Source organism: Lissotriton helveticus, chromosome 2_2 (assembly GCF_964261635.1).
Source record: "Lissotriton helveticus chromosome 2_2, aLisHel1.1, whole genome shotgun sequence".
NCBI classification, from domain to species: domain Eukaryota; kingdom Metazoa; phylum Chordata; class Amphibia; order Caudata; family Salamandridae; genus Lissotriton; species Lissotriton helveticus.
In genome coordinates, this window is record NC_136060.1 from 107932484 (window position 1) to 107955822 (window position 23339).

Sequence of the window (23339 nt, forward strand, 5' to 3'; positions counted from 1 at the left end):
ACTGCAGTTCCACCGGTTCTGCCTCATTTCCAGCGTGTATGGGTACATGTCCCCTGGAAAAGATCCGAAGTTTTAGCACTCAAGCAGACACTACCCGATCCCCGTAAAAACCCGACTGGGTATTATAAGGAATTGTCCCAAACTGCCAGCTCATGTATAATGAATTTAGCGGATATAGACATGTTGTTTGGGAACGTTGTTCCACATCCTTTATGGAGTAAGATACGTCATACAGATCATGACCAAGAATTAGGTGACTCGTGGGCGAACATTGCGACTACAGATGCTAGACAAGTCGGTGGTTTCAAGCCTGAGCCGTTAATAGCTGAACTTCCCGGTAGAATTATTGCGTACATGAAGACAATTATGCCTGAAGTACGCGTAAACTGGGACAAGCTATCCGCGTGCAAGCAGAAGAAAGACGAGAATGTGTCTGACTTTTTCACGAGATTTGAGGAAACTTTCACTGACCATAGTGGTCAGGATATGGCTACCGAGGGTGGCCAAAGATTGTTTGTAGACAAGTTTGTACATAATCTGCTTCCCGAACTGTGTGCTAAACTAAAAGATTCAGAGAGTGCTTGGGCTGTCTCTACGTCAGCGCAGATTCTAGCAACAGCTCAGTACTACGAAAACAGGCGCAAAGACGAGCTAGACAAGGCAGACAAAAAGACGAAAGATTTAAAAACTAAAGTTCTTCTCCAAAAGGCCTATCCGCCTCGTATGGCTAGCCAGCCCAATTATCAACAGAATAAGCAGTATTCTAGAGACGCGCAAGGAAACGAGTTTTCCCATCAGCGTGTTCCGTATGGCCCGAATCAATGTGCGTATTGCAAGGAAGAGGGTCATTTTAAAAGTAATTGCCCGGCTCTTGCGCGACGCTTAAATGGTGTTTCCGGTGTAAGAGGGAGAGGTGTTCAACATGCCCCCAGAGGTAGGGGCCGTGGAAATTTCTCCCAGAACACAGTATCTATTCCGCCTCAGAATTCCATGAACAGCTTCGACCAACAGAATAACGCATCGTCTAGGTCAGCTCAGTACTATGCTGACGACTATTACACCGAACACGACAATGAGGGTAATGATTGCTAGGACAGCCATGGACAAAGAGAGGGAGTTGTTTCAGTTCCAGTAGATCAGGATGGACCTTATGTCGAGGTAATTACCTCAGGAGTGTCAGAGCCATTTCTGCTGGATACTGGTGCTACAAAAAGTTCTATTATGCACTCGAAACTTCCTGGCGCACCTTTGTCTGGCGAAATGAATGTCTCAGTAGGCTTCTCTGGCGCCCCTGTTAGAAACCCGATCTCTAGTCCTATATCCCTTTCTGTTGGCCCCTGTGAATTGGAAGCACCCCTCATTCTTACAACAGGTTGCGGTGAAAATTTGTTAGGATTGGATTTGCTAAAAAGGTTGTATGCGACTTTGTACTGTTCTCCCTCGGGAGTACAACTTACATTAGGGAAAAAAATCATTTCTCCAATGTATTTGTCGAAAGAAGGTATTCCAACCGAATTGTCATCACTTCCTGATATACTGTGGGCTAATGGTTCCAATGACGTAGGTCGTTTGGAGATAGCACCGTATGTCATAACTTTGAAAGCCAACATCGGATTGCCACGTATTCCCCAATACAAAATATCTAACGAATGCGAGAAGGCGTTGTTAACGATTATTTATGATTTGATCGATAAAGATGTTATTGAAGAAACAACAGGGAACGTTTGTAACAGTCCAGTTTTACCGGTCCTAAAACGTACTGATCCTTCACAGCCCCCTGTGTATCGGTTTGTGATTGACCTCAGAGAGGTAAATAAGGTAGTTATCCCACAGTTTCCAGTTGTCCCCGACATTACTGCTTTATTGACAATGGTTCCAGCTTCAGCAGACTGGTTCTCGGTGATTGACCTGAAGAACGCTTTCTTCAGCATCCTGATCGCCGAAGAAAGTAGAGACCTTTTCGGCTTCAATTTAGGAGGACGAAGCTTCCGCTTCAAATGCGCTCCTCAAGGCTACTGCGAAAGCCCATCTATATTCAGTCAGGCACTGAAAACACAACTAGACACAATTGTGCTGCCAGATGGGTCAACTTTGATCCAGTACGTAGACGATCTACTGATCGCCGCAGACACTGAGGAGATTTGCAAACAAGCCACGTTGTTATTATTGCGTCACTTATGTGACATGAAGCACAAAGTCTCCCTTTCAAAGCTGCAATTTTGCCGACAAGAAGTAACCTACCTAGGTCACATCTTATCGAAGGAGGGAAGGAGACTGACACCAGAAAGAATACAGGCAATTACAGAACTAAGTGCCCCAAGGACACAGAGAGAAGTTCGAGCATTCTTGGGCATTACATCGTACTGTAGACAATGGATACCGAATTTCTCACTACTAGCCAAGCCCTTGCTGGCACTACTCCGCAAAGACACGCCTAATCCTATGCCTTGGTCTGAAGATTGTCAGACGAGTTTCCACGAGTTGCGTGATGCATTGTGTTCGGCCCCTGTGTTGGGAAACCCCAACTACAGTAAGCCTTTTACATTGTACGTCCACGAAAAGGAAGGTTGTGCATTATCAGTCTTAACGCAACACTTTGGGGACAAACAGCGCCCATGCGCGTATTTTTCGGCAACTCTGGATCCAGTGGCTAAGGCACTTCCAAGTTGTCTAAGAGCAACCGCTGCAGCAGCTGTCTGCATTCGACAGTCTGCTGGATTAGTCATGAATAACACTCTGATCGTTATGGTTCCGCATGCAGTTGACATTTTGCTAAATAGGACCAAGACACAACATCTTACTAGCGCTCGACTATCCAGTTACGAACTTACCCTGCTAGCAAGTCACATCCACATAAAGAGGTGTGATACACTCAACCCCGCTACGTTATTACCCATCCCGACAGAGACAGACAAGATTGACAAACATGACTGCTGTTTCAGGACAGAAGAAGAGACAAAAGGGAGAGTAGACTTACAGGACACTCCCCTTCACGAATGCAATGATACTTTATGGGTTGATGGTTCATGTTTCAAGTTGCCGAATGGTGATACGACCACAGCATACGCCGTAACGACATTACACACCATTGTAGAGACTGCACGCATTTCCCACAATTCTGCACAAGCTGCCGAGTTGATTGCGCTTACTAGAGCATGTGTGTTGGCGAAAGGAAAGCGAGTGAATGTGTACACTGACAGCCAATATGCCTTTGGTGTGGCTCACAGTTTTGGGAGATTGTGGCGTGAACGTGGGTTCCTTACGTCCCATGGTACAAAGATACAACATGGCCAGCTAGTCAATGAGCTCCTTGAGTCACTCACCTTGCCCCTACAAGTCGCCATTATAAAATGCAGTGCACACAAAAAGATTCAGGATGATGTTGGCCGCGGAAATGCATTGGCAGATGAGGTTGCGAAAGAAACTGCAAGGAACACAATGAGTCGGATGTATGTTATGGGTCCCGCTAGATGGACTACTGATGTGGGAATGTGTGAGGACACCGTTGAAAGCGTAAAATCGATACAAGCCGAAGCAACTGAGAACGAGGTGAATGAATGGAGAGAAAGCACAGGTAGATTGGATGCGAATGGTTGTTGGGTCGAACTATCAGAACACCAGCGATGGCTATTACCTAATGCATACGTACTTGCAGTAGTAACGATGGCTCACGGAATTGCGCACATCAGTTCGAAAGGAATATGTAAACTATTGGCCCCAGTATGGCAGAATAGCAATATCCCAAAATATGCAAAGAATGTGGTCGAAAAGTGTATGGTGTGTTTGAAGTACAATCCCGGTAGGGGAACCCCAACTCCAGCTGGTCATTTTGCGCCTCCAACGTACCCGTTCGAGGTTTTACAGCTCGACTTCATCCACATGGAGAGGTGCAACAATCTAAAGTACGTGCTCGTTGTTGTTTGCGCCTTTTCGAGGTGGGTGGAAGCGTACCCCCTTAAGGACAACACCGCCTTATCAACTGCCAAAGCCCTTGTCAAAGAGTTCTTCCCGAGGTTCGGTATGCCTAGAATTGTCTGGAGTGATAACGGAAGTGAATTCGTAGGATGCGTGATGAAGAGAGTGTGTGAGTGTTTAGGCATCCACCAAAAATTCCACGCTGCAAATCACCCCCAATCAGCTGGATTGGTAGAGTGCTACAATGGCACTCTAAAACTCAAACTAGCCAAGATCCAAGCCAGTACGGGTCTTAAATGGCCTGACGCCTTGCCTCTAGCACTTTTATCAACCAGGATGACTGTCCACTCCAGATTAGGACTTAGCCCCCATGAGATCGTGTTTGGCCGCCCAGCCAACGTCTGGGGCGTGCCAAGACCCAAGAAACTAAGTGAGATAGAACACCCCGTACTACTTGACTATTTGTGCGAATTGACAACTAAATTGCGTGTTTTACACCAACAGGTTCACAGTTCCTCTCCACCAGCCTCTGACGATCCAGGTCACCTCATCGAGCCCGGTTCGTGGATTTTGGTGCGGAATTTCCAGCGCACCAACAACGGACAGCCGAGGTGGACCGGACCGCACCTAGTGCTGCTTTCAACGAGATCTGCTGTTCGGGTAGAAGGAAAGAAGAACTGGGTACATGGGACCCACTGCAAACGGGTCCCTCTACCCCTTCCATACGACCGGTGGGTCAACAAAGGACTTGCCGACTCTGAGACAGAATCTGTACCTCGCTTCATCCCTTTCAGCGATGCACGTTTGAAAGAAACTAGTACCGAAAAGGAGAGTGATCATATTTTACAAGGACTTGTGTCGCCGTCTATGCAATTGGACACTACCGAACCTGAGACGCTGTTTGAAGACCACACCATACCTGGGAAACGACGATACGACCTGCGGTCCAAACAAAGAGACTAATAAACGATTGACCTAATGTGATTTTCCTTTTCCCCTAAGAACTATTTTTGATTTTTCAGCTCTCTCGTCCCAGGGGAACTAGCTCATTTTTGATTTTTCGAACCGCCATCCGGTTCTGCTGCTAGGGTCGCGGTTGAAGTCTGGGGAGTGCAACTGGGAAGTTCTAGGTCCACGGTTCTGATTGGTCCACGGGAGTTACCCCGGACTGAGCAGAGCGCGCTCCCTGGGAGAATCAATCAACCACCGCGGGCAGCAACTAGAGGATGGAGTTTCCAAGGGTAGAGAGACCTATCAGACTCACGAACTTCGGAAAACAGTTATGCACAATACTGTCCAAAAGAAGATTCCTGATACTATGTGTTTTAATGTTATGTAGCATACTTGTGTTTTTACTGGTTATACTCTATTCGTATTTAAAGTTACCTTTTCGAATGACACCCAGCCACCATCTCCTCCCACTATTTCTCCACACTACTTTCACCCTCTACCTGAACACGAGTCTGCCCGAAGACTCGAATTTGTAAACAATTCTTTCATTCAGCTCCTACACCAACACCAGTCCATAATGAACACATCAAACTGTTGGATATGCGGACTTATGCCACACACAACCGATAAGGGGATCCCATACTTCATTTTGCCATTCAGCTACTATGGTTCTCTGTGGGCTTTCCAGACCATGTTCCTATTCGCCCTAGAACCATACCCGACCCGTTCCACTACGAGCGATTCCAATAACAAGGCACTAATTGCAGGGATAAGAAATATGAGTAGGGATATCGACACCTATCTGACAATGCCCAAAGATGAACTCAGTCCCTACACCCGTTGGAACGTGACTAAACATGGGGTTTATCTGGTCAAGAGCCAGACAGCAAAGAAATCCCGCCCAGTTTGGGTAGTGCCCCTCCGAGGTCACTTATGCTTACAGGGTATTGGTAGGGACCCCACAGCACAGTTAGGAAAGAGCATTTGCACGGAAACATATGTATTTGCTTCCCGAACTTCCCCTATACTTTTGGCAGCCAAAGGCACGTATTTCGTTTGCCACGACCAAGCCTACACGTGGTTGCCCCCTGATTTCTCAGGTACATGTTTTATCTCATTTCTGCTGCCTCCCACCTACACGGCCAGAGCAGATTACCATCGGACAAGGACAGCTAGGGGTGTCATGAGTAAAGACGACACCGCGGGTCAGGAATTCGCTGACTTCGCAAAGGGCTTTCTGCCATTTTGGGGGCCTATGGTGAACAGCAGAAATATTCGCCAGTTATCGAGGATAGTTGAATCCGCCGTGACTACGACGGCCGGAGCACTTGGCAATTTGACAACCGAGCTTCAGTCGGATCGACTTATGACCCTTCAGAACCGAATTGCCTTAGACATCATACTCGCCGATCGTGGTGGTGTGTGTAGAGTCATCCAATCCAGTTGTTGCATATTCATCCCTGATAACGCACCGACAGTATACCAGGCCATCTCCAAACTACACGAAATATCTGGTTCCCTTCACGTTGAGAAAGGGGATTGGTCCCTGCTGGGGTGGTTCTGGGAGCTGATCACTGCCTGGGGATGGAAAATTTTGATCTTCATTGGGATGATCTTGGCACTTCTGTTCATGTTTTGCCTATGTATACAGTGTGCTCCTGCACTATGTGGCCTCTGTGCTACCTCGTGTGTACGGAAGCTTGTGTCACGGGACGAGCTGAGTAACAGAATGATGCTACAGCAACATCTCCACGAATTTCTTCATACCGATTTGGACTCAGATTAGCATGAGTTATTGCCTTATATGAGGGCAAAAGGAGGGTCTGTGGTTCTCAAAAATCCGGACCCTGGTGTTTTCCCGATATCGAGGTCCAATACCCGTGTCACAAAATCTCAACGCACCGAGACGATTCTGGTATCTATGAACCGATAATAATTAAGACATCATTCCTATGTATTTGCGTCACAATCGAGGGTTGCCAACACCCCAAAATCGTAGTTTCCGTCCCCATCCCTTAACTCCATTTTGTGAACGGCATCCATCTTGTATCTTGCCCTCATGTTAAGTCAATTAAAGGTCGAGCTTGATCAAGAGGGACACGTCCACCTTTCCGTGACTTCCCCCTGACCTGTCCCAACTGACTCCGTTGCCTTCGGCCAAACCTGTTTGGGCAGCTCCTCGCCCAGTGGCCGAATACGATAGCATCAACACATAGCATTCCACAAACCATTCACGACATACAGACCATGCTTTCTGCAAACATGCACCTGTCCACATTCCTTGTTTATGGGCAGTTTTATGACTGGGTTGTACCTTTCTTTATTAAGGTTTCATCGATATCTGATGGGAGTTCCAGGCCTAACTGGGTAATCTATCAACAAACTGGACATCTAAAGTATGGGCTTGCTTACATGACTTCGCTCTTTGTATTATTGTAGAAATATGTGTATAGCCATATCATAAACTCAGGAATTCTTGCTTGCAGCTATTATTTTTGTATATAAGGAGACGGCTGGTTCTGTAAAAACGAACAGTCTCCCGAGAACCTACTCTCTGTGTGGTGTACTTCTGGGACACGTGTTACTTGGTAGCTACCAATAAAACTTGATCTTTGACGGTAACTAGAAGACTCCGTGTTTCTGTGGTCCGGAACAAGGGAGAACTCAGAGGTCTTCGGGTGCTACCCCCTGGCACCACCGGGTTCCTAAAAACCCGGCACCTCAGTAGAGCAAGTGTTGATTAGCAGACCACAAGTGTCATCTCTATCCCCAGAAGGCCAGGACATCTTCAATCAGTGAGGCATACTCTGGCAAGATCTGTTCACTATCTTCGACATGTGTAATATCAAAGCTTCTGAGAACTAGAGTTTCCCCCAAAAAGGTGATTGGGAAACACATTCCTTCTCCATTGAGTCACTAGTTTCCTGCCTGTGTGTCGGTCACTACCTTTTCTGCCTGAGGAAAGTCACTATACATGGGCCCAGGTCATCTTAATAGTAGTCCTAGACTCCGCAGTAGAGTGGGGTACCCAGTGCATCTGAGCCTGAGCATTTACCCTCTGATTTGGCTACCCCTTTGTGATGACCTCCTGGCTTTGAAACAGGAGACTGCTACACCCAAATTTCCCAACTTATACTTCCATGCGTGAAGATATGGCAGCAACAGTTGATTTTTTTTAACTTGCCACTCGAAGTGGTAGAATTCCTTGTTTCAGCCAGATGGCCATCCATGACATTCATCTAGGTTGGAAATTCATCAACGCTTGACGCTGGGATAAGTTTGTGGCCTGGTTAGCAGTTCCTCACCTTGACCCTCTGCACGCCAAACTTTTTGATGTGTTGTCGTTTGTTTTGTTATTGGCACAGTAGGGCCTTGAAGTGTGTACACTTTAGGGTTACTTGCTGGCCCTTTTGGCCATTTATGCTTTAACGCTTTAAATCATCCATTGTGATTTGTTTTCTTTAGGGCCTGGTTCATATGTTTCCTCCAAAGCTCTTCATCATGCCTCAGTGGGATTTGAATCTGATTCTGACATTTCTGATGCACAGACCATTGAAGCATATGCACATTTTCTCACTATGAGTAAAACATTATTTTTTTATTGCCATCTCTTCTCAGCACCGTGTGAGTAAACTGCAGATCCTCTTTCATTGTAATTTGGTGCTGAGAGACCATCTTTTTGATGACCATCTCTCTCTGTTTTTTTTTGGGACCAAGAGACGCAAAGCTGTTACAAAGAGGACTCTGATGTCTTCTGCATTAAAATCTTCTACACACTGGCCTAGATAGAACTCCCAGAAGGCCACCAGAGCCAAGGCTGCTACAACAGCATTGGCACGGTATGGGTGCCTGCTCTGGACATCTGCCAAGCTGTGTCGTGGTCATCAATGCACACGTTCATGTAGCAGTTCTGCCTCGACAGCCATGACTAGAGGGCCATATTGCTTGCTTCATACTACAATACTGTCTGATCTGGGTGCCCTGCTCTGACCCTCCTTTTGAGAGGTACTGCTGTGCTTTCTAAAGGTGAGGAATCAAAAGTTAGAAGTGTGCATCAGAATAATTAATTACTTACCTTTGGTAAGACTCTTTCTGATGAATACTCCATTCAAGCACAGATATCTCTTTGGACTCTTGAACATTGTAATATGGTCCCAATTTAGATTTTGGCACACGGTCAGCTGCGATGTGCCCCACGCCTGAGGGTGCGGAAGGAGAAAAAATAAAAAACTGACTTCACTGAGCAAGGGTGGCACTTGTATTCGGCTGTGCTCGTCACTTCAGGTATGGAATGAAGTCACCATGAAGCCATATCCTGCCACCTAGTGGCTTGCTGGAGCATTGCTGAAGAAAATATCCTGATCCAGTCTAGCTCCTGGGAATGTTCCAAAGGTGAGGAATCTGCAAATGTAATATCCTCCAGAAAGAGCGTTACCGAAGGTAAGTAATTTGTACTTCTGACTAATTTCCAAATCGGTAAAGGACGATTGTTATGCCTTTTTTTATTTGCTGTTTAGGTTTATTATTGTAAATGTGGCTGAGGTGGTGATGTCACTGGATCGACTACAAGTTTGATAAGGTCACTCAGTGAGTTGAGTGCTCACTGCTGAGATTTTCTGTGACCTGCTAATCATGTGGTTATCCTTGCCTGAGAAAAGCCTGCATCCTTCTGAATCTTATTAAATATATTGCCATTGATTGGATAATAGCAGCACCTGTTATTTGCATTGCTATGAATGGGCAAGTTGAAGTAGAAACTATGATATATGAAAAACAGGGTTGATCTCCCTGTAGCTTGTGCCGCTTCGGATCCTTTACATTTCTATGTGTGAGCATCTAAATGGGGCCAGGGCCTCAGTTGAACAGGACATTGAAGGTTCTTTTTCTGAAACGCCTGCCTTTTAGGATACTTAGAAAAACGTGCGTGTCCAGTTAAATTTGCCGAGTCACGAGAAGAGCAAGAGCCTCATTTAGAGTTTGGAGGATGGGTTACTCCCTCACAAACGTGAGTGATATCCCGTACACCTAATTTCAAGTGCATAAATACGTATAATAAGACGGATGGGAAATCCTTCATATTCATGATGGAATACATGGCCGCCAAGTCTACTCACTACCATAGGTTTAATCTCAACTCATCTTAGCCTTAGCACACTTTATTCCCCCCTCAGCTTCGTGCTCGACCCTACTTGGTCTTTTTTTAATCCTTTTTCTGTCACGTTCACTGGGACAAATCACTAATATCTCTGTGCCACCTTCTAAATTCCTCTTACCTGTCCTGAGTCATTTTGTTCTTCAGCACCCTACACTCCCACACTTCGTCAACACTTTTTGCCCCACTGCTTTCATAGATACTGACCATCCTGTGTTAGGCTACTCTTTCCTGGGCCCTTTTGCTCCCCTTCAGGAGACAATACTCTTTTTTAGTTTCAAAAGAATTTTATTGAAAGTGTAAAGGTGTCAATGTATAATACATATTATTACTCATAGATCAATACATACTCCAGCAATAATACATGAATAGGATTAGTTAATAGAAATAATAACAATGAGAGGCTAAGGATTAATATAATAAATAATTAGGTAGAATTTTGAGGAGTTCACGAAGGTTTGAGTACTTCTTGTTGGGAAGGGTGTAATGAGGGCATTTGTTTGGCACACGTATCAAAAAACGTGGTAACAGGTGACCATAACTGAATGTGCTTCGTAGCCAAATGTGTGGGGTAGGTGAGGAAGGTATCCAGTCTATGATTATGGCAGATATCGTACCACCAGGCTTTGTAAGAATTTTTTGAGAAATCTTTCCAATTCCTTGTTAATTGCTGAAAGGCAACCGCTAAGAATAGATCGATAATTTTGACATTGAATGTATACTTGCTCCAGATTGGTGAGAGACTTTCTAAAAAGATAAAAATAACAGAAAAGGAGAATTTAGTGCAAAAAATTGAATTAATTTGAGACCATACACGTCTCCAAAAATTATGCACTAGTGAACATAAAAATAACATATGGAACAAGTCAGCTTTTCGAGATGTACACGTCCAACAAGTATTTGGTACAATGGGGAATCTTTTATTCAGAGTATTCGGGGATAATAAAAGCCTGTTATATATGTAAAACAATGTTTGCGTTAGACTGGCTGCTCTTGAAGATTTACGTATCTTGGTCCAGATATTGCTCCATATGGAAAGAGACCAAGATGTGTTAAAATCTTTTTCCCAGGCAATCTCTGTCTTCGATTTTTGCCTACTTTCATCAGAAGATCGCAGGAAATTGTAAATAGTGGATGCTTTTGGCTTAGTGCATAGTAAAGTGGATAAGTCTGTAGATGAATCGCATGTATGAGCCATGGAGGATGTGTTAGCTAATTGAGTGCTTGTGTCAAGCACAACCTTCCTAAGAATGTAGTATTTGGAAATAAATGAGGCGGGCAGATCATATAATTGTCTAAGTGAGGAAAAGGAAATACATTCTGAATTTGAGAATAATTGGTGAATCCATATAAACCTTTTTGTCTCCAAGTTTTCCAATAAAAGGGTTTATTGTGTATCAACAAAGTCTTGTTGTGCCATATAGTTGAAACAAGGAAAGAATCAAGAGTCTTATGTGTTGAGGGGTAAAGCGGGTCAAGGAGTTTGGAGGTAAGCTTAAGTGGAGGAGTGGAAAGAGTTTGAGGTTTACGGGAAAAGGATAAGTATTCTTGAAAAGAAAAAGGAGATAAAAAATGAGTTTTTAACTAATGTCTATAAAGGACATTCTACTGTGGAGTCCAATAACCAATATGAGGCTTGACGTAACAAAAATGCTTTTTGATAAGTGGAAAAATTGGGAAATTTAACTCCTTCAGCTTTGGGATGGATTAGTTTGGAGACAGACATACGGGGTTTCTTATTATTCCATAGAAAGGAAGCGAGTATGGAATTAACAGATTTAAATAATTTAGTAGATATAGGAACCGGAATATTGGAAATTGTGTATAACACTCATCTTTATAGTATAAAGGCGATAAATAGAAGGGATGCCATTTAGATGTGAGCTCTGACATTTTCTGAATACATTTATTTATAGCGTCACTGTACCTGGAATTGTAGGCGTGAAGTGTAATCCTAAATATTTAATATGATTGGACTTCCATGTGAAATTGGTTGACATGAAGTCTGCTTTAAAAGTGTACTTAGTCAGGGGTAGAATCTTGCATTTATCACTGTTTAATTTGTACCCAGAGATTGAGGAAAAGGATTGAACCTCTGCTAAGAAGGCGGGATTCGAGTCACTAGGGTTTGAGATAAAAAGCAAAATGTTGTCGGCATATGCTGCAAGTTTGACATGAGATGTTGGAGTTTCTAAACCATGTAAATGTGTGTTTTCATGGATTTTTTAAATAAAATTTTCAAGGGCTAGGTTGAAGAGAAAAGGGGATAAAGGGCATCCCTGATGCACTCCTCTCCCAAGGTAAAAAAACAATGATATTAGACCATTGGCGCCCACAGCAGCACGTGGATTAGAACATAATAGGGAAATTAGAGATATAAATTTGGGACCAAAACCAAATCATTTATGGGTTTAACCCCTTCCGCACTGATGACGGAACCGCTCCATCATCAGCCGCGGTAGCGCTGTGCTGATGACGGAGCGGTTCCGTCATGGCCCGCTCGACGCGCCTGTGCGGCGCTGATTTCACGCCTGCGCGGCGCATTCTATTGAGCGGCGGGGCCATGGCGGAACCGCTCCGTCATGAGCACAGCTCAACCGAGCCTGGTGACGGAGTGGTTCCGTCACCAGTATGGGCGCGGCCCCCCCGCTCCCATAGCGCTGCGGCGGAATAGCCGCCGCAGCGAAGGTGATAAAATAGATAACACCACTCAACTCTATCAAACGCTTTTTCCGGGTCTAGTGCTATTGCTGCAAGGGGGTGTTTTAGATGTGAAACTTTAGATAAGATAATGAAGAAGAGTCGTGTATTGTCTGTGATTACTCATCCTTTAACACACAAAGCCAGATTGTTCCTTACCTAATATACTTGGTAAGTAGGAGTCTAAATGAAGGGCCAATGCTTTGGAATTTTTTTATAATTATATTAACAAGGGATATAGGTCTATAATTTTTACAATACTTTGGGTCTTTGCCTTCCTTGGGTATGAGACAAATGTGCGCTTCTGAAAAGGAGCCAACAGATTTTTCCAGCGAACAAAAATAATCAATCAGGAGATGTGGTTTGGTTAACAATAATTTGGAAAATTGAAGAAAAAATTTGACAGTAAAGCCATCCGGTCCAGGTGCTGTATCTTTTTTGAGGCGTTGGAGAGCGTCTAAAAGTTCCTGTTGTGTTATGTCAGATTCCAGGGGTGACAAATCAGGGGAGGTCTGCTGAGATCTTTGTATTGTGGAAAAGAAGTGTGACAACATTAAGTCAGTGAGGTTTGTTTCCGAGGAGTACAATGGCTAATAAAAAGAGGAAAATTCATTCAGAATTTCTTCATCCTTAAATTTTAAAACCGATTGTTCATCAAAAATGGATTCAATGTTTAACTTATCGTTCCTAGTTTTTAAATAGTTAGCCAACATTTTTCCTGCTTTGTTTTTACCGCCGTAAAATTTCAGTAAATATAATGAGGCATTATCTGTTGATTCTTTGTTAAACTGCAATTTTGCTTTTATAAGATCATGTAAAACAACTTTTGAGTTAGATGTATAAAAAGAATGCTCCAGTCTCTTTATATCTTGGTAAAGAGTTTGAGTGAGCCTGTGTGCGAGAGTTCGCTTCCTAGCAACATAATTTATGACAAAGTCCATTGCTGAGGCTTTGAAGGCATCCCTAATAGTTGAGAAGGATAGAGAGTCAGTTTGGTTTATTGAAAAATATTCATTAAAAAAGGTAGTGAAAGAAGAGAAAAATGCTGGATCCAAAAGAAGAGTATTATTAAAACGCCAGCTTCTTGGGAGCATTGACCTTGGGTATGATGTCGAGGCAAATTGAAATAGGGGCGTGGTCCGACAATAGTATGGGTCCTATTTCTGCATTCATAAGTGTTTGCGATATGTTATGTGATACAAAAAAAGAATCAATTTGTGGTTGCGATTGATGGACCGGGGAGTATATTCTCTTGTGACTGGATTACATAATCTCCAAGCATCTATAAATTTATGGTGAGTAATAGCATGAATAAAAGATTTGTGCGATTTTTTAGGGATATATGAAGCTTTAGAATTTCGATCTATAAATGGGTCAAAAATGTGGTTACAATAACCCGCTAGTATAAAATTGTCTTCCATGCAAAAAGTGATTTGCTTAGCTAGTGAGGACCAAAAAGAGGAGTCCCCACCAGTAGGAGCATAAACATTAAAAAAAGAGACTGGAACATCCTTCAACAACAATTTGACATTAAGCTAGCAACCTTCTGTGTCAGATACTTGTGAAATAAATTTGACATGGAGTGATTTACGACAAAGTACCATGACTCCGTTACGTTTACCATCTCCTTTAGAAAAGAATATTTCCCCCACCCAACCTTTTTTCATTTTTAATGATTCACCCTCCGTGAGATGAGTTTCTTGGAGAAATATTATATCTGCACCTAATTTAGCTAAGTAGGTTAAGATTCTTTGTCTTTTAATGGGAGAATTTAGTCCCCTAACGTTCCAAAATACTAATTTCAGCGGCATGACATATTAAAAGGAATAATGAATGAAGAAATTAAACACCAATAATCCCATTCAATGAAACAATAGTAGAGAATATGGGAGAAGGTGAATATCCTATGTATAATCACAAAGACTGAGATAGGAATAGATATAGATATGGAAATTAATATGAACAAACAGTATAACTGGTATGAAATAAAAAAGATATGAAGTTAGAAATGTGATGAGAAAGAAAAATGGTAGAAAGTAGAAGAGTGATGACAGTGAAACTTGACAATGAAAGCTGGAGAGTAGTAATATCAATGTTGAAAAGAACCAGGAGGGGAGGGGGAGCGTGATGAGAAAAGACATAGGTAGTAAGGGAATCAGTGAGACCTAAAAAGAAATTAAAAAGTGTATTTGGAAAAGAGAAGAGAAGAAAGCCTAGGAGCAAAAATAAACAAAGAAAAGCAGGAAAATAACATACTTACAAAAAAGAAGACTCAGGGAGACACGGAAAGGGGGATGGAACACATGGAACAGACAACATATCTGGGATCAACAAAGTGGAGGATGGGGGAGAAACCACGTTACAGGGGTATTAAATCTGTGGAGACGACAAAAGATAACAACCATTTGCAATGCAATAGGTCTCGCATTATTAAAAGTTGGAACTTTAGGCATTGTAAATGACACTGTTTTTTAATGATATTTATTATTTGCAGTGGAGTGATAATTTGACATATATGCAATTACGCCACTGCAGGAGACAATTGGAAGAGCACATATGGAAGAACTACCTGAATATTATATGCACGCTAAAATTGAGAGCATTATGTTGCAAGCAGCTAGCTAGACAGGGTGCTGCGAAAGAGGTTTGATATGCAATAGTCAGCCAACTGAGAGCTCTTGCACTCAAAACACTAGGCCAACACATGACCATGTGAGACAAAGCGGAAGCGGCCTTTCAGCGATGTGAGCATCTGCACCCATAGACATGAGACTTGTGTGACCCTTAGGAAGGAGGTTTGTCCTGGCGAAGGTTTGCTGTAGTTCAGCTTAACCGAGGCCAACACAAAGAAAAACTTCCAAGCTTAACACAAGTGGTTATCTAAAAGTTAGTCACCATAAGGATTCTGCATATAATGCAGCCCAAATGCTTGACACACTTATGGGACCGAATGACATGCAGATCACTTTGCTATTAAAGGTCATAATTAGTGCATTATGGGGAAATACAAAATATACACTTATGCTGCATCTATAAAATAAAGTAGTATAAAACCACTCTTGTGAAGGTGAAGCATGAGATGGAGCACGCCCCAGCCTGTGCGCTCGCTGAATGTTAAGCATAGTTCCTTCTGGCATATGAAGTAGTTTAGGGAGGAATGATTTAACATCTTCGGTGCGGGGCTGTTTCCCCCCCACTGTGCTGGGGGGCAGGGGGGCGCGTACAGCGCCCCGGTGCTCATGACGAGGTCAGCTCGTCATGAGCCACGGCGTTCCGGTGCTCATGACGAGCTGAGCTCGTCATGGCCACACCCATTCCCCTCAGCAAAGCAGGGGAATCAGCCCAGCGTGCAGGCGTTCCACGGAACGGGCGCGTTCATGACGAGCTGACCTCGTCATGAGCACCCAAGGGGTTAAAAAAGGTGAGTCTGACCCTTCAAGTCCTTCTCCCAGGCCGTAGATATGCAAGTTGTTCCGTCTATTACAATTTTCAAGATCCTCAACCTGCTTTTAATGCATAGAGACTTGAGAATGTAGTTGAGACACATTAACACACGTTTCTTTTAAGGAAGAAACGGTGTGTTCGACTGCAGAGACCCTCGTATCAAGTTGAGACCAGTTATCCATTAAGATTTGCAGTTTGGAATTAGCCTCTTCCATGAAGGGTCGAAGAGCCCCGATTTCCTCTAGCAACAGTTCCATAGACACAGGCGAGATTGACTTAGGTGGCGAGGGAGGATCTTTTTTAAGACGTTTAGTGACGGATTTCCCTAGAGTTCCAGACGAAGGATCCATTGTTATCTTTGAACTTTGAAGCGTAGATAATAGAGAGTCCCCCAACTTGGAAAACTCAGTGAAAATCTTTGAGTTTTTTTATAAAAATATGCTTCTTAGATGGTGAAGGATGAGATTCATTTGTTCTGCCCATAAAGCGCTATCTGAGCACTCCCTCCTGATGCAGATAGACGGAAAATTAAGCAAGGCAAAAATGAGAGTCACACAGGAGGAGAACATTTTGAAAAAAGAGGAGCGTTTCACTATTGCACCAAACTGACTGTAAAGATTTGAATATGTAAGTCTTTATTATAGGAGCAAAGAAGGTTATTAACTCACAGTTCGTGCCCACTTCAAAGTAATATTGTGAGATTGAAGAAAAAAGCTTGTTATGAGGGCTTGCTAAAAGTCCTCACAGATCCCCCAGCAAGCTACTGAAAGCGATATGCAGCTTTAAAATCCAAGGATCAAAGGGGAAACCAAACAATTTTCCATCATCCTAGGCATGCTGGGTATAAACGAAGACTTATAGTGAGTATTGTGGCTTCATTTGTGGAAACTCAGTGATTGCGGTAAAAAACATAAAATGGCGGCCGCGAAAATACGTTGCCACGATGGAACTCACTTCCGTGACTAAAACTGCTTGCAAATGGAGGCGCCGAGGGGCCCATGATGTTCAGCAAACCTTCAGGCGTCCGCGGTCGTCACTGGCGTTTCAAAAGGTTGTCGGGAAGCGTGGAATCTTCGAGATGCGCCGGAGAGCTTCACCCGTGTGCCGCCATATCCCTTGGGCGCCAAGCCACGCCCTCATAAATACTCTTTTAATCAAATGCCAACTCTCAATTTCACATGATCTATAATTTTTCATATCATATATATCTATACTTCTACATTTCACTTCTTTCATTTTTCCTTAATGAACCATCCATTTACACTCTCAATCATGTATTTTGACTTCCAATCTTCTTTTAAGGAAAAAGGTGGGAAAATACAAAAACTACTCAAATTTCACACCCTCAGGTAGTACGAAGGCGAGGCAGATTTTACAATCATTCGCCAAAGTACTTTTGCTCAGATTGCGAGGAACCAAAAAGTTTGGGAAGCCGACAGGTTAAACTAGGCTAGTGTCTTAGACAGCAGTAATGATTATCACTCAAATATCAGCTTGTATAATCTATTTGAAATAAAAAATGCCAGTTAATGATTAGACATGTTGCTATCTGAACTTTTACATTATGGGAAATAAACTCCCTCCAAATAAAATGTATTATTTAATGAAAATGAAATTGTAATGAAATACCAGATTTACATTTTTAGGAAATATGTCTGTGGTGCTTTCTTAAGATGTGTTTGTCCATTCTAGGATAATCAACTGCATTCAGTAAAATCAGTCAGTGTTTGACCCTGCATTTTCTTATGCTCGAAACTGAGTATTCTTTTCTAGCCTTCTCCAAACCCTCCCTCTCAGTCTGCCTTGCCGCTTTCCTCCACGCTTGAGAAATTCCTCAGGCTTCCCACCTGACCTCTGTGCTTCTGCCCCCGGGCACCATTCACACATTTTCTTGTGGTGACCAGGTGGGCTAGTTCTCCATCCAAAACAGTGCCCTGCACCAATTCCTCTTCCTGATATTTACATTGTGTCACTGTGTGTCTCCACATCGAACCATTCATCTGTGCTCACCATCCCCTCGAGCATATATCAACTCACCCTTTGGTAATCGCCAATGCAGTGTCTCTTCTGACTAGAGTGACTTCGTAAATTGAACCAGTGGTTAATTATATATAACTCTAGAAAGAAAGTTTAACAGAAAGATCAGAGGAACCTTGAATAACGTTTGTATTCGGAAATCCATCTATGCTTTTAGATATACAGTTTTGGAGAAACATAAAAAGAAAGATAGTTTGAGAAACATAAAAAAAAGAAAAGAAACCTTTTGCTGTGTAAAACAAAAGCTTTGTCATAGCATTTGTGTGATGAATGCTTGGTGATAACGAAATTCTGTCTTCTAGGATGATAACAAAAACCTTTTTTGTTCAATAGAGAAGATCCTGCTGTGCCGCTGGGCATTCCACTTCTGGGGACAATAGTTGAAGTCCGAGATGCCAACGGTTCAATAGTAGAAGAAGGAGAAGGACAGCTATTTCTAGGTTGTATATTATATTTGTTATTATTTTGTTTGGAATAAATACATATATATATATATATATATATATATATATATATATATATATATATATATATATATATATATATATATATATATATATATTTGCATAATTATACATTTGCTAAATATTTTCTTACCCTGTCTTTAAACGTTTACCAAGTGGAGCATTTTCATGTTGCAACTTCTTGAAAAAAAGTGTTATTTTTTAGGTGTCACCTATAAACAGCATTGGCTTTTTTTAGTGGAAGATATGGTGACACTAATATATTATAATATATACATATTGCGAGCTTTCGGTCATCCCCTAAGTGTTGATTATATGACTTTCTTGTCTATCCTATTTCTTATTTGACAGTTTTCCTCTATATCCTTTATTTGCTCTGCCTTTAGAGCATTTCTTTGTTACTATCCACTGGTTACATTCAGGGAACCACCTATTTCTTTTAGCATTTTTCACTCTCTCTTCTGTTCAGCTTCCCCCCACCCGAGCCTGCACGCCCAGGCTCTTACATTGTTTTTCCCTTTCTCGACACTATGCTTTTTTATTAAAAAAATGTTTTATATTTAACACATCCACACCTATGTTGTTCCACAACTCGTTGCACACCACTATCATTTAACATCAGCTTTTAATTACTCCCTCAATCCGTTGTTACTCTGTTGCTCGCCTAACCCCTCATGTTTTTTTTCTGGTTATTTTTTTCCCTTTTTAGGAGGCCTCAACCTCTGCAATTTGCTACTTCATCTCCTTTTTGTAAAAGCACTTTCGCTCATATATCATTTCATTCATTTTTAATTTTCCACTCCGAGGATTAGTGTCCACCATCTTAGAATGGTAACTTAAAAAAACGACCACAACAGGGCCACTGTGCCATCACAAATGTGTGCACATGGGTGGTGACACATGCACAACAACGTTATCTCGCCATGTCCAGTACGTCTGTAATGAAAAGGCTAAAAGGGAAGTCAAACTGACTTTGCCAAAGCTTGTTTTGTTTGAGGATAGACAAACCTTGGCTTTATTACAAAGGCACTGGATTAGTAATACTAGACTAGAACCTGGGCATTCAGTTACAGTGTGCTTTAATTTTTCCTGTATGTTGCAAGAGTGTGTCACACTGTAGTGGGTATTGGTGCAAATGTTACACGGCAATTATTTTTTTTGTCTGCAGATTGGCTATATTGGCTTTTGTGAGTCAACTCCCATGTTTGAGTTATTTCACGATATGTTCCACATGGAGCTGAAAAAAACCATGCAGCAAATACAATTAAAAAAAAGAAAATTTAGTGAGTGGTCAGCTCCAATTGACATCATGCTGCCCTCCCATCTCCTGAATGTGGAACCCCTGTCGGCTCTCCTGGGGGAGAATTGGGTAGTCATCACCAATCTGACTCCCCATGGGAGCTGAAACAGCCACTCAACACCATGGAAGTGGGGACTGCCCCATTTGGCAACATTCTCATCTCCAGTCTCTTCAGTACTAAGTTTATTTCTGTTATGGCCTGCTAGAGGAGAAGGATGCAGCTGTTCATGAACATCTGCAGCACTTTGGTGCCTTACATTTATATGACACAAGAAGAATGGCAAGAAGGCGAGGCTGCACTGATCGGAGTCCTTTGCATGACTCAGTGGTTAATTTTCCTTGTTGACCGGAAGTGATGGAGGTGATGGTGGGTGGTGAAGAAAGAGCAAGGAGTGGGTGTGTATGATTGCTGTTCTATGTTGCATGTGTGTCGTCTGTGTTGTGGTTGTGTCTGTGTATATATATATATATATATATATATATATATATATATATATATATATATATATATATATATATATGTTTGTAGTGGCTTTCTGCTTGAATCCATGAGAGGATATAATTTGGACAGAAGAAGACCATACCTCACATGCTTATACCGTTTTACCAATGCACAAGTTTTCTATTTGTTGCACAGGACGATCTTAGTAACCAGAATCCCTTGAGTTTCTGTTTAAGTGACAACGCTTGAAATGAATCCCAGATCTTCAGGCACAACGATTAGCATCTTATCTACATGATCACACTGAGCACTATGACAATGTCTGAGCTTGTAGAGGGTGGATGACGTGTACTCAGATCAAGAGAAAAAAGTCATGTGGATTGTTGAAGATAGTGGGCATATTCATAACAGGTATTTTCTGTATGTTTTCATGTTGGTGGTAATTTCACTAGTAGATTTTCACCATTGCCGTTGACACAGATTCCACTTGTGCCGCTTCCACTGATACATCACAAAAGTATAAATATCTACATACGGTGGATATTGTCACATAAGCAATTTGCCTCGCTATCGCTCTAAAAGAGGCCACACCTATAGAGTACAAAAGTACTCGAATAGAACCTAGAATCAATTGTTCAATAGAAAATGCTATTTGGCTTTTCCAGTAAATGTTCTGTCAACAACAAATACAGTCCTAAATGTTAGATTTTTTTTAGTAATTGCATACATTATTTATCAGTGGTGTTTGTATAGCATAGACCTAGCCACGTGGGTAGCAGAACATTTCACTCGTAATGAGTAATACACCTGTAGCACAATAGAATATGACTTCACGCACGAGATTGTGGAGGAGTGGTGCGTAGAAAAAGGAAAGGTGAGCTGACTGAAAGTAGCAATTGTGAACAATCATAAAGTAAGATTTGTTGGCAAAGTTGAGCATTCCTTGGGGGATTAACCTCATGATTTTTAGGGATAATTCCCATGAGAGACATCTAATCCTTTCCCCATCCATTAATGGCAGGTGAAACTAGGGAGGGAAGAACAGTTCAGAGAGGTTCCAGTAGGTAATTCCAGAGTCGATTATACGCCTGCCTATGCTTTCTGCAAGAGTATATGTACTATGATTTAAAATACATTAGTAGATTGCCATAAACTGCTTTATGGGCAAGGATCAGCTCCTAATAATTCATTCTGAACACTTCTGACTATCAATGCACACATCTGCATTGGGCGACTGCGGGCAGGGCGACTTGGGCCGCGGCCAGGGCGACTGACGCTGGAATCTGGGGACCACGGTTCGATCCCCGGCTCCGGCGGCAGGTTAGCCCAGCACCATGTGACTCTGGGCAATAGCTCGCTTAATCTTCCCGACGGCCCCCAGCGCCTAGAGACCCTTACGGGTGATTGTGCGCTTTACAAATGTGGACTTTACTTTACTTTACATCTGAGGATCAGAAAGTGATGTTCTCTTTTTGAGATAATTTTCATATGACTTCTGGAGCACCGATAATTGCGTGTGTACCTTTGTGGCACCAAACCACAGATATATACAACCGTCTGCTTTGATGCAACTATGGTTTGCTGTTGTGGCTCTATGTATTTCTCCTAGAAGATTACTGATTCTACTGGCTAGCTAAAAGCATTATCTTTTTTTTAATGTAAGAGTAGATGCAAAACTGATGCATCCAAGTATTGTGTTGGATCGAATCCTGGAAGGAGCAATATTTCTGTTCTTTTTGTGGAGAGCTGTGTGTGCAGGAATCCTCAATCAATTCAAGGCGTGCAGGGCTAGCACATTTTCCTTTCTTTTCTAAACTTTTGAAGTACAGGTCGCAGAGTTTTTCTGCATCTTCTGTTTAAGCAGGTGGCACGAGGGTTACTTGAAGATCCCTAGCTAATTATCTAAGGTTTGCCGATGAATCACATTGTGTTTTTGAGGATATGTGTTACTCCACTACTTCAGGGCCATGCCATACCTTGTAAAGCATTCATAACTCTATTTATAACTTTGGAGTTCCCAGTACATTGTTCCCTCATGCTTGGGAATCGGAATCCCTGCTGGAATGTGGATTGCTTTTCATATATTGTGATTTATCAAGAATTAAATTAACAGTATTTGTGACGTGCACAGATCGTCTAATAGGGTGTCCTCGAGCAGACAGAAACAAAGCAGTGATGACATATATCAGAGAAAATCAGCAATTTGGAAAAAGAGGCTCTAAGCTTCTTTTGAAAAGTTTGGTAATTCTAGGGAACTTTGTTGCAGTGCCCGGCTGCCAAATAGGAGCGACCACATATTTGCCCCGGCTCGATAGCAGTAACCCAAGGAAGAAGACCAGTAGATGATCGTAGGGTTCTAGGAGGACTGTATGGCATCATTCTTTGCTGAATGAAGAGAGGTGCTTTCATCTAGAGATCATGGTGACTAATGTAGATTGAACAAACACAAGGAGATGATGGACTGAGTGTTGAAACTTTTCAGCTACTCACCCCTAGTCGCAGATCTGGGTTGAATTAATCATCGTTCTTTAGCTCACTTCGCCACCTCAGTTCAGACCCAGCTATATGCAAAACAGTCTTGACCCTGTGCCTCATGGGAACAGGTCTGCCCGAACTCCCAAGCCAGGTCTTCCCTGAACAAACTGGAAACAAGCATCCTGGGACCGTTTCGGGGTAACACCCCTCATCAGCCCGACTAGCTTGAATCCAGTGGCAAAATGAGTAAGGGACCCATGTCTGGGCATACCCTGCCAACTTAGGGCAAACAAAGCAAACACACGGAGATGATGGACGGAGCGCTGAAACTTTTCAGACACTCACACTCACCCCAGCCTCAGATCTAGGTTGAATCCTTCATTGTTCTATAGCTCACATCGCCACCTCAGTTCAGACCCAGCTATATGCAAATCAGTCTTGACCCTGTGCCTCATGGGA

General features: G+C 42.6%; 1 protein-coding gene across 1 annotated transcript in view; it reads left to right on the top strand.

The window, feature by feature from the left end:
• AASDH (aminoadipate-semialdehyde dehydrogenase) overlaps positions 1-23339 on the top strand; it is a 550271-nt gene that overhangs the window by 195508 nt on the left and 331424 nt on the right. Inside the window, exon 7 of the mRNA XM_078678161.1 lies at positions 18533-18639. Within this exon, the coding sequence (XP_078534287.1) occupies positions 18533-18639 (107 nt within the window). The remainder of the gene's footprint in view (positions 1-18532; positions 18640-23339) is intronic.